The sequence below is a fragment of the Odontesthes bonariensis genome, chromosome 13 (assembly GCF_027942865.1).
Source record: "Odontesthes bonariensis isolate fOdoBon6 chromosome 13, fOdoBon6.hap1, whole genome shotgun sequence".
NCBI lineage: Eukaryota > Metazoa > Chordata > Actinopteri > Atheriniformes > Atherinopsidae > Odontesthes > Odontesthes bonariensis.
The window spans coordinates 38,560,346-38,573,137 of record NC_134518.1 but is presented as its reverse complement, the minus strand read 5'-3'; the positions used below and the strand labels follow the sequence as shown (position 1 = coordinate 38,573,137).

General features: G+C 47.6%; 1 protein-coding gene across 2 annotated transcripts in view; it reads left to right on the top strand.

Annotated features, from left to right (window-relative positions):
- The window catches only part of tgfbi (transforming growth factor, beta-induced), an 83,152-nt gene that overhangs the window by 33,626 nt on the left and 36,734 nt on the right, over positions 1 to 12,792 (top strand). Inside the window, exons 4-12 of one of the 2 annotated variants that reach the window (XM_075482057.1) lie at positions 701 to 858; positions 940 to 1,104; positions 5,322 to 5,468; positions 7,307 to 7,448; positions 7,537 to 7,749; positions 8,102 to 8,239; positions 8,322 to 8,464; positions 10,199 to 10,335; positions 11,261 to 11,391. In XM_075482057.1, coding sequence (XP_075338172.1) covers positions 701 to 858; positions 940 to 1,104; positions 5,322 to 5,468; positions 7,307 to 7,448; positions 7,537 to 7,749; positions 8,102 to 8,239; positions 8,322 to 8,464; positions 10,199 to 10,335; positions 11,261 to 11,391 — 1,374 coding nt within the window. Of the gene's footprint in view, positions 1 to 700; positions 859 to 939; positions 1,105 to 5,321; positions 5,469 to 7,306; positions 7,449 to 7,536; positions 7,750 to 8,101; positions 8,240 to 8,318; positions 8,465 to 10,198; positions 10,336 to 11,260; positions 11,392 to 12,792 lie in introns of both variants that reach the window. The other variant, XM_075482056.1, reaches the window with a different exon arrangement.

Below are 12,792 nucleotides of genomic sequence, written 5' to 3'. Positions count from 1 at the left end.
TTGTTAAAGTATTGATTTCTACAGGATTATTTATTGGAATTCCATTTTTCAGAATGTAGCTAGTACTTGGGCTTATGTTTAGGCCTATAGTCCCGTGATTCAGTTAGGGTTGGGGTTAGGTTTTAGAGTTGATGAGAGGGGATTATGAATTTATTATGAATCGGGACTGTGAATTTATAAAAAATGTTTAATTTTTGAGTTGAACTTTGATTTTTCCAAATCTGGCTCATACTCGGACTTATGTTTAGGCAAATAGTCCTGTGATCCAGTGGGGTTAGGGTTAGGGTAAGGGTTAGGGTTGGGTTAGGGTTAGGGTTAGGGTTGGGTTAGGGTTGGGTTAGGGTTAGGGTTAGGGTTGGGTTAGGGTTGGGTTAGGGTTAGGGTTAACTGGAGCTGGAAGGGTTAGGGTTAGGGTTGGGTTAGGGTTAGGGTTAGGCTTGGGATAGGGTTAGGGTTAGGGTTGGGTTAGGGTTAGGGTTAACTGGTAAGGGGTTAGAGGGTTAGGGTTAGGGTTAGGGTTGGGTTAGGGTTAGGGTTAGGTTAGGGTTGGGTTAGGGTTAGGGTTAACTGGTAAGGGGTTAGGGTTAGGGTTAGGGTTAGGGTTAACTGGAGCTGGAACAGTGGCTGTCAGGGGTGAGTGGGGTCAGCAACTGAACAACATCCAGATCCATGTTTTTACTAACTGAACTGTGTGTTGCAGCGCTGCCTCTGGTGAACATCTACAACACTCTGGGGGTCGTCGGGGCCTCCACCACCCAGATGTACTCTGAACGAGCCAATCTGAGGGAGGAGATCGAAGGTCCGGGAAGCTTCACCTTCTTTGCTCCGAGCAACGAGGCCTGGGCGGCACTGCCAGCGGTCAGTACGACAACTCCGACACACGGTAACACATCAGCAGCTAACACATGAAACTCGTGCTGACTCTGTCGCCCCCTGCAGGAGATCCTGGACGCTCTGGTGAGCAACGTGAACATCGAGCTGCTGAACGCTCTTCATTATCACATGGTGAACCGCCGCCTGACCTCCGAGGAGCTGAGACATGGAAGCACCTTCCCCTCCATGTACCAAGACTCCAACGTCCACATCCACCACTACAGCAACGGGGTGAGAGCACACTATCCAACACTCTGACACACTCTGAGACACTCTGACACACTCTGACACACTCTGACACACTCTGAGACACTCTGAGACACTCTGACACACTCTGACACACTCTGAGGTACTCTGACACACTCTGACACACTCTGACACACTCTGAGACACTCTGAGACACTCTGAGACACTCTGAGACACTCTGACACTCTGACACACTCTGAGACACTCTGAGGTACTCTGACACACTCTGACACACTCTGAGACACTCTGACACACTCTGAGACACTCTGAGACACTCTGAGACACTCTGACACACTCTGACACACTCTGAGACACTCTGAGACACTCTGAGACACTCTGACACACTCTGACACACTCTGACACTCTGACACACTCTGACACACTCTGAGACACTCTGAGACACTCTGATGACACACTGAGACACTCTGACACACTCTGACACACTCTGACGCACTCTGACGCACTCTGACACACTCTGAGACACTCTGAGACACTCTGAGACACTCTGACACTCTGAGACACTCTGAGACACTCTGACACACTCTGACACACTCTGACGCACTCTGAGACACTCTGAGACACTCTGACACACTGAGACACACTGAGACACTCTGACACACTCTGACACACTCTGAGACACTCTGAGACACTCTGACACACTCTGACACACTCTGACGCACTCTGAGACACTCTGAGACACTCTGACACACTGAGACACACTGAGACACTCTGACACACTCTGAGACACTCTGAGACACTCTGACACACTCTGAGACACTCTGACACACTCTGACACACTCTGAGACACTCTGAGACACTCTGACACACTCTGACACACTCTGAGACACTCTGAGACACTCTGACACACTCTGAGACACTCTGACACACTCTGACACACTCTGACACACTCTGACACACTCTGAGACACTCTGAGACACTCTGACACACTCTGAGACACTCTGAGACACTCTGACACACTCTGAGACACTCTGACACACTCTGACACACTCTGACACACTCTGCGACACTCTGACACACTCTGAGACACTCTGACACACTCTGAGACACTCTGACACACTCTGACACACTCTGACACACTCTGAGACACTCTGAGACACTCTGACACACTCTGACACACTCTGACACACTCTGACACACTCTGACACACTCTGAGACACTCTGACACACTCTGACACACTCTGACACACTCTGAGACACTCTGACACACTCTGAGACACTCTGAGACACTCTGACACACTCTGAGACTCTCTGACACACTCTGAGACACTCTGACACACTCTGAGACACTCTGACACACTCTGAGACACTCTGACACACTCTGACACACTCTGAGACACTCTGAGACACTCTGAGACACTCTGAGACACTCTGAGACACTCTGACACACTCTGACACACTCTGAGACACTCTGACACACTCTGACACACTCTGACACTCTCTGAGACACTCTGAGACACTCTGAGACACTCTGACACACTCTGACACACTCTGAGACACTCTGACACACTCTGACACACTCTGACACACTCTGAGACACTCTGACACACTCTGACACACTCTGACACTCTCTGACACACTCTGCGACACTCTGACACACTCTGAGACACTCTGACACACTCTGACACACTCTGACACACTCTGAGACACTCTGACACACTCTGACACACTCTGCGACACTCTGCGACACTCTGACACACTCTGACACACTCTGACACACTCTGAGACACTCTGACACACTCTGACACACTCTGACACACTCTGACACACTCTGAGACACTCTGACACACTCTGAGACACTCTGACACACTCTGACACACTCTGAGACACTCTGAGACACTCTGACACACTCTGAGACACTCTGACACACTCTGACACACTCTGAGACACTCTGACACACTCTGACACACTCTGACACACTCTGAGACACTCTGACACACTCTGACACACTCTGACACACTCTGAGACACTCTGACACACTCTGAGACACTCTGACACACTCTGACACACTCTGCGACACTCTGACACACTCTGAGACACTCTGACACACTCTTACACACTCTGAGACACTCTGACACACTCTGACACACTCTGACACACTCTGACACACTGAGACACTCTGACACACTCTGACACACTCTGACACACTGAGACACTCTGACACACTCTGACACACTCTGACACACTCTGAGACACTCTGACACACTCTGAGACACTGAGACACTCTGACACACTCTGAGACACTGAGACACTCTGACACACTCTGAGACACTGAGACACTCTGACACACTCTGACACACTGAGACACTCTGACACACTCTGACACACTCTGACACACTGAGACACTCTGACACACTCTGACACACTCTGACACACTCTGAGACACTCTGACACACTCTGAGACACTCTGACACACTCTGAGACACTCTGACACACTCTGACACACTCTGACACACTGAGACACTCTGACACACTCTGACACACTCTGAGACACTCTGACACACTCTGACACACTCTGAGACACTCTGAGACACTCTGACACACTCTGACACACTCTGACACACTCTGAGACACTCTGAGACACTCTGAGACACTCTGACACACTCTGACACACTCTGAGACACTCTGAGACACTCTGAGACACTCTGACACACTCTGAGACACTCTGACACACTCTGAGACACTCTGAGACACTCTGAGACACTCTGACACACACTGAGACACTCTGACACACTCTGACACACTCTGACACACTCTGACACACTCTGACACACTCTGAGACACTCTGACACACTCTGACACACTCTGACACACTCTGACACACTCTGAGACACTCTGAGACACTCTGACACACTCTGACACACTCTGAGACACTCTGACACACTCTGAGACACTCTGACACACTCTGACACACTCTGACACACTCTGAGACACTCTGACACACTCTGACACACTCTGAGACACTCTGACACACTCTGAGACACTCTGAGACACTCTGAGACACTCTGACACACTCTGACACACTCTGACACACTCTGAGACACTCTGAGACACTCTGACACACTCTGAGACACTCTGAGACACTCTGAGACACTCTGAGACACTCTGACACACTCTGACACTCTGACACACTCTGACACACTCTGAGACACTCTGACACACTCTGACACACTCTGACACACTCTGAGACACTCTGACACACTCTGACACACTCTGACACACTCTGAGACACTCTGACACACTCTGACACACTCTGACACACTCTGACACACTCTGAGACACTCTGAGACACTCTGACACACTCTGACACACTCTGAGACACTCTGACACACTCTGACACACTCTGAGACACTCTGAGACACTCTGACACACTCTGAGACACTCTGACACACTCTGACACACTCTGAGACACTCTGAGACACTCTGAGACACTCTGACACTCTGAGACACTCTGACACACTCTGAGACACTCTGACACACTCTGAGACACTCTGACACACTCTGACACACTCTGACACACTCTGACACACTCTGAGACACTCTGAGACACTCTGACACACTCTGAGACACTCTGACACACTCTGACACACTCTGAGACACTCTGAGACACTCTGACACACTCTGAGACACTCTGACACACTCTGACACACTCTGACACACTCTGAGGTACTCTGAGGCATTGAACCTTGTGTGGTCCTCAAGCAGAGGCGAATAGTCCGCTGCGTCCGAGAGTGGCCAGATTATTCTGTTAGGGTTCGTGTAGGTAAAGGAGCCAAACTCTGACCTAGCAGGTAAGGAGGCAAAGACAGGTGGTAGATGAACAAAGGTTTTATTTAAAACCGAACAAAACATGCTGCCAAGAAAGGATAGAAAACCAAAAACAGAAAGTGACAGAGGTGCCCAGAGAACTATAAATACTGGTAGGGATGATGAGCAGAGGGACAACAGGTGACTGACCAGGGGACAGACCGAGACACCTGAGGACTGAAACCCAAACAGAATACAAGGAATAAAGCTCAAACAAAATACCAGACAGGAACACAGAGCAGAGACTAAACCAGACGGCTCTGGATGTCGTCATCTCGCCTGTTTGGTGTCACAAACGTTGGCAGTGAAGCCTGAGTAGTAACAGTTTCTGTATAAATCTGATCGATAGATTAACAAGCTTCCCTCTCACTTCTCAGATTGTGACGGTGAACTGCGCACGTCTCATCAAACCTGACCAACACGCCACTAACGGCATCGTTCACGTGGTGGACCGCGTCATCACCGCCGTCACCAACGACATGCAGTCCATCATCGACGTTGACGATGACCTGGAGACCCTGCGGGTGAGTGCAGCGGGTAACCAGTCACTGAGTGGTTGGCTGTGTTCGAAACCGCCTACTACGTACTACATACTGCATACTACATACTGCGTACTACATACTACATACTGCATACTACATACTACGTACTACATACTACATACTACATACTGCATACTACATACTGCGTACTACATACTACATACTGCGTACTACATACTACATACTGCATACTGCATACTACATGCTACATGCTACATACTGCATACTGCATACTACATACTACATACTACATACTACATACTGCGTACTACATACTACATACTGCATACTGCATACTACATACTACATACTACATACTGCATACTGCATACTACATACTACATACTGCATACTACATACTACATACTGCATACTGCATACTACATACTACATACTACATACTGCATACTGCATACTACATACTGCATATTACATACTACATACTACATACTGCATACTACATACTACATACTACATACTGCATACTACATACTGCATACTACATACTGCGTACTACATACTGCATACTACATACTACATACTACATACTGCATACTGCATACTGCATACTACATACTACATACTGCATACTACATACTGCATACTGCATACTACATTCTACATACTACATACTGCATACTGCATACTACATACTGCATATTACATACTACATACTGCATACTACATACTACATACTACATACTACATACTGCATACTACATACTACATACTGCATACTACATACTGCATACTGCATACTACATACTACATACTACATACTGCATACTACATACTGCATATTACATACTACATACTACATACTACATACTACATACTGCATACTACATACTACATACTACATACTGCATACTACATACTGCATACTACATACTACATACTGCATACTGCATACTACATACTACATACTGCATACTACATACTGCATACTGCATACTACATACTACATACTACATACTACATACTACATACTGCATACTACATACTGCATACTACATACTGCGTACTACATACTGCATACTACATACTACATACTACATACTACATACTACATACTACATACTGCATACTACATACTGCATACTACATACTGCATACTACATACTTGCATACTGTATACTCATTGATCAGACAGTATGCAGAGCGTTTACCCACAATGCATTGCGCTCCTGCCCGAGCCGAAATCAGCCGGCCTGAAGCTGATTTCCCTTAAGCTCTAAACTCTGTAAACTTTAGCAACATTTGAAACATTTTCAGGAGAGAAAGTAGTCGTTTAGATCCCCAACGTGTTGAAAACCTGACAAAATACCGGCTGTTTACAATTTTGTTCCCACGAATTCGGCGCTACTAAAGCTAGCCGCAGTGAGCAACGCACTTCCTGTTATTTTCACAAAATAAAATACCCGTTGCCTTTTATCATAGGGAAAGCCATTACCATACAATTGGTGCTTTTGTTTTGAAAACAGGAAGTGAACCTACCCTCGTTGTAGCTAGCTTGAAACTGCCGTTTTGACAGGAAATGACGATCGGTGACGTCACATTACGTTGCATCTTGGGTAGTTTGAGTATGAGTAGTAACCTCATGATGCATACCCAACATTTAGAGAATCTAGTATGCATCTGGGAACTTAAAAAAAGTTAAAGTTAGTATGAGTAGTGGGAGTAGTATGCAGTTTCGAACACAGCCGTTGACTGTGTTTTAAAGATGAATATGATATCAGATGATGGAGAAGTTTCCAAACAAATCTCTGTCAGTTGAAACTCTTTAAAAGTATTCCTGACTCCCCGTGCTTGTGCTTTAGATGGCCTTCGCCGCCGCTGGTCTGACCACCATGTTGGAGAGTGAGGGTCAGTTCACCATCTTTGCCCCCACCAATGATGCCTTTGAGAAGATTCCTCAGGAAACCATGAACAGGATCCTGGGAGACCCCGTGGCCCTTCGAGGTAAACTTCTGAACGTGCTGTTTGAGATGTTCGAGATGATCTTTGTCCGTTTGAAACCTGCTGGAGTCCTTCTCTGTCCACACCTCAGACCTGCTGAACTACCACATCCTGAAGAGCATGCAGTGTGCTGAATCCATTGTGTCGGGGACCCCGATGGAGACTCTACAGGGCACCATGTTGGAGGTCGGCTGTGACGGAGACCAGATGACTCTGAACGGGAAGGCCATCATCACCAAGAAGGACCAGCTGGGAACCAACGGAGTTATTCACTACATCAACGAGCTGCTCATCCCAGACTCAGGTAATGAGTGTTCTGCTCAGAAACTAATGCAAATAAAGGGAAAATGAAATAATCTGTCCATAACTGAACCTCCCGTGTTGCAACCTTTACTGAGTGATGAAGTAAAGTTTATAACGAAGAATAACGATGGGTCTGAAACAGAGCCCTGAGGTATCCCGTACCATATAGACTGAATATCATCAGCATAACAGTGAAAGAACCTCTGGAGTTTTATTAAGATGTCCCAGAGGGAAAAAATACAGAGAATAACGAAGGGCCTGAAACAGAGCCCTGAGGTATCCCGTACCATAAAGACTGTTCAGAAGAACAAAGCTGAAGAACATGTGTCTCTGAACTTGTTCTTGTATTACAGCTAAAACTCTCATGGAGCTGGTGGAAGGTTCCTCTGTTTCCACAGCAACCAGGCTGTTTGTTGACGCCGGCCTGGCCTCCCACCTGACGGGTTCTGAGGCTCTGACCATATTGGCTCCCCTGAACGACGCCTTCACAGGTAAGGCTCAGCTGTTAAGGCCTCGGAGGCTCAGAAGCAGGTGCACATCAGTGTTTAACGCTGAACACTGTGGCTCCAGCAGGAAGCCTGACGATGACTCCTAGCATGAGGAAGCTGATGAGCAACCACATCCTGAAGGAGCAGCTGTCCTCTAAGTCGCTGTACCACGGCCAGGAGCTGGAGACGCTGCTAGGCCTCAAACTCAGGGTCTTCGTCTACAGGAACGTAAGAACTGTTCCTCGTTTCTTCATTCATTCATTTTGACCCGTAAACACTGACCTCCCTGTCTGCAGAGCCCCTCTGAGGTTGATTTGGATCCATGTCAGAACCATGTCAGGTAGTGTCTGGACAAACTGATGCTGTTTCATCCAAGGTTTTGGCCCAAAAACAGTGTTGAAAAATAAGTTTGAGAGCAGCTTAGAGCTGCCTGGTACCGGTTGGAACCGGTTGGAACCGGTTGGAACCAGGTGGAACCGGGTGGAACCGGTTTGATCCGGCCCGACAGCACACACGGTGCCATCAGGTCAGACAGAAGGAACATGAGATGTTGGTTGAAAACCGAACCAACAAAGAAGCAGTGTGGGGTGTGATCTAACTGTTGCCGGGCAGAAGAGGAAAAAGGCGGGGCTTTAACAGGAAGTGAGTGAATAAAGGCCTGCACAATGCAACAGTACAATGAAGACTGGTTTATTCCTTTTTCCTGCATCGAAGTCTTCAGGTTCTGTTTGATTCCAGTAACTGGAGGTGATTTTCTTTAAGTCCTGAGTCAAACTAACCCACAGCGGGACGCAGTTTTCCCAACAGAACCAGCAGCCTGGCTGCCATCTGGTGCTTTGTGGTCATCGTGGTTGTCAGAACCTCCTGATGAGTCGGCCTCTCAGCTGTTAAAGTCAAACGGTTCACGCTGGTGATGGTATAGTTTTTAAACTCTTCATTTGTGGGTCTGAACCCGACCACCGGTCCAGTTTTTACAATGAGCCTGGGAGGAAACACCCACACAGTCTCAGTCATGAAACTGTTTCTCATGGTGGAGGCGGCACAGCTTCCTGCTACAGATTCCACTTGAGACGACGACATCTCGCTGTGGTTGTGTTAGTCAGAGGTTGCCAACCGTCCCATATTACTGAGAGTCAAAAAATAGTCAGTGTCATGCCAATGGAAATGAATAACAGGGCTTTATGTGAAAATGTAGGTAAACTTGTTCCTGCTCTGCGACCAATGAGCTGACAGCATATTGACACACAAGAATACACTCATCCCATTGGTCGAGGAGGCAGATAGCGGAAGACACAAAGCAAACAGAAAGTTTTCTACAGATTTTCTGTTTGCGCTGTTGTTATTGCACTAAAAGTGTGCACTATTACCGAATGAATGTTCTGCTTTCTACCTATTGTTTTATATTAATGTGTACAGTTTTAATTTAAGCAGGACAGGTTTCTGTTTAAGAAAGATACTGATTTTATTCAATTAATAAACAGTTATTTTTTATCAAAGTGAATTGCTGGATAATAAATGTTTTTACTTGTGTTAATGTCAATCAAAAATATGCATCTAATTCAATTCAGGTTTGAGTCAAATAGTTAAAAAAAATAATTCCACTCACAAAAAAATGGGCTAAAAAATTCACCAGGAAGAGTGAAGGCAACTGGGCCAATGAGGTGTCCTTTATTTTATTTTTCTGGGAGTTGGCAACCCCAGTCAGAGGCGTTCTGCCGGCCCGGCCTGGTCCTGAGGGCCTGGTGGTCCGCATGTGTTCCAGGTCCTGGACTTGTGGCTGTTTAACAGTTCTGCAGATCCCAATCAGCTGTTTCTTTGTGTGTTCAATGTTTTCGGCAGCAAACTCAGATTTTAGGATTTTCATCTCAGAGAACACACGGTTCTCTGGACCTTCCGGCTCTCTGATTGGTTGTTTGAGCAGCTGAATGATCAGGTGATCTCTCCTCTGATGTGTGTCTGCAGAACCTGTGCATCGAGAACGCCTGCATCGCTGCTCACGACAAAACCGGACGCTACGCCTCCATGTTCACCGTGGACAAAGTCCTCGCTCCTCCGATGGGGACGGTCATGGACATCCTGAAGGCCGACGACCGCTTCAGGTGTGCTCGTGGTTACCTGCTCTGTACAGACCGCCATGCAGCCGTTGTCTCACCGTCTGTCTTACCGTCTGACTTACCGTCTGTCTTACCGTCTGTCTTACTGTCTGTCTTACCGTCTGTCTTACCGTCTGACTTACCGTCTGTCTTACCGTCTGTCTTACCGTCTGTCTTACCGTCTGTCTTACCGTCTGTCTTACCGTCTGTCTTACCGTCTGTCTTACCGTCTGTCTTACCGTCTGTCTTACTGTCTGTCTTACCGTCTGTCTTACCGTCTGTCTTACCGTCTGTCTTACCGTCTGTCTTACCCTCTGACTTACCGTCTGTCTTACCCTCTGACTTACCGTCTGTCTTACCGTCTGTCTTACCGTCTGTCTTACCATCTGTCTTACCGTCTGTCTTACTGTCTGTCTTACCGTCTGTCTTACCGTCTGTCTTACTGTCTGTCTTACCGTCTGTCTTACCGTCTGTCTTACTGTCTGTCTTACCGTCTGTCTTACCGTCTGTCTTACCGTCTGTCTTACCCTCTGACTTACCGTCTGTCTTACCGTCTGTCTTACTGTCTGTCTTACCGTCTGTCTTACTGTCTGTCTTACCGTCTGTCTTACCGTCTGTCTTACCGTCTGTCTTACTGTCTGTCTTACCGTCTGTCTTACCATCTGTCTTACCGTCTGTCTTACTGTCTGTCTTACTGTCTGTCTTACCGTCTGTCTTACCCTCTGACTTACCGTCTGTCTTACTGTCTGTCTTACCGTCTGTCTTACCGTCTGTCTTACCCTCTGACTTACCGTCTGTCTTACCGTCTGTCTTACCGTCTGTCTTACTGTCTGTCTTACCATCTGTCTTACCGTCTGTCTTACCGTCTGTCTTACCGTCTGTCTTACCGTCTGTCTTACCGTCTGTCTTACCGTCTGTGGCCTTCCTACAGCGAGCTGGTCGGAGCTGTGCAGACTGCAGGGATGACGGAGCTGCTGAACCAGCAGGGGGCGCTCACCTTCTTCGCTCCCACCAACGACGCCTTCAGAGCGCTGCCGCGGGCCGAACTCAACCGGCTGCTGAGTGAGTGTTTAAGGTTTTAAACCAACAGGAGGTCCTGCTGTGGAACCACCTGGTTCTTCTTCTCCTTGTTTGGTCTGAACATCCTCAGATTGTTTATGTGAGTCACCATGGAAACATCCTGCTCTGCTCAGCCTGATCTGAGGGACCATGTGACACAGTGACACCGCCCTCTGGTGGCCACACGGATGATCACCGATCAGTTCAATTCAGTTCACTTTTGTTTATAAGGCGCCAAATTACAACAAACGTCATTTCAAGGCATTTCAAATATACAGTCCAATTCAAGCCAATTAGAATCCAATTCAGAAAACTCTAAATTGGTCCAATTCACACAGAATCAATTTAAAAAAGTAGCCGAGCGCAGAGAAAAAACTATGTCTAAACAGTAAGAAACCTGTTTTATATGTGAGTCAAAGAACAGATCCTGGTATCCTGGTCAGAAATAACTCCAGGGTGCCTCACTGCAGGACCAGAAGCTGAAGAAACACCATCAGAGTAACTATAAAGGTGGAGATCTGAACAGTGATGGTTCCTTTGCCATTGCTGCTCCTGGACTGTGGAACAAACTGCCCCCTGACTGTAGAGCAAACTGCCCCCTGACTGTGGAACAAACTGCCCCCTGACTGTAGAACAAACTGCCCCCTGACTGTGGAACAAACTGCCCCCTGACTGTGGAACAAACTGCCCCCTGACTGTGGAACAAACTGCCCCCTGACTGTAGAACAAACTGCCCCCTGACTGTGGAACAAACTGCCCCCTGACTGTAGAACAAACTGCCCCCTGACTGTGGAACAAACTGCCCCCTGACTGTGGAACAAACTGCCCCCTGACTGTAGAGCAAACTGCCCCCTGACTGTAGAACAAACTGCCCCCTGACTGTGGAACAAACTGCCCCCTGACTGTAGAACAAACTGCCCCCTGACTGTGGAACAAACTGCCCCCTGACTGTAGAACAAACTGCCCCCTGACTGTAGAACAAACTGCCCCCTGACTGTGGAACAAACTGCCCCCTGACTGTAGAACAAACTGCCCTCTGACTGTGGAACAAACTGCCCCCTGACTGTAGAACAAACTGCCCCCTGACTGTGGAACAAACTGCCCCCTGACTGTGGAACAAACTGCCCCCTGACTGTAGAACAAACTGCCCCCTGACTGTAGAACAAACTGCCCCCTGACTGTGGAACAAACTGCCCCCTGAATGTAAAACAAACTGCCCCCTGACTGTAGAACAAACTGCCCCCTGACTGTGGAACAAACTGCCCCCTGACTGTAGAGCAAACTGCCCCATGACTATGGAACAAACTGCCCCCTGACTGTGGAACAAACTGCCCTCTGACTGTGGAACAAACTGCCCCCTGACTGTAGAGCAAACTGCCCCCTGACTGTGGAACAAACTGCCCC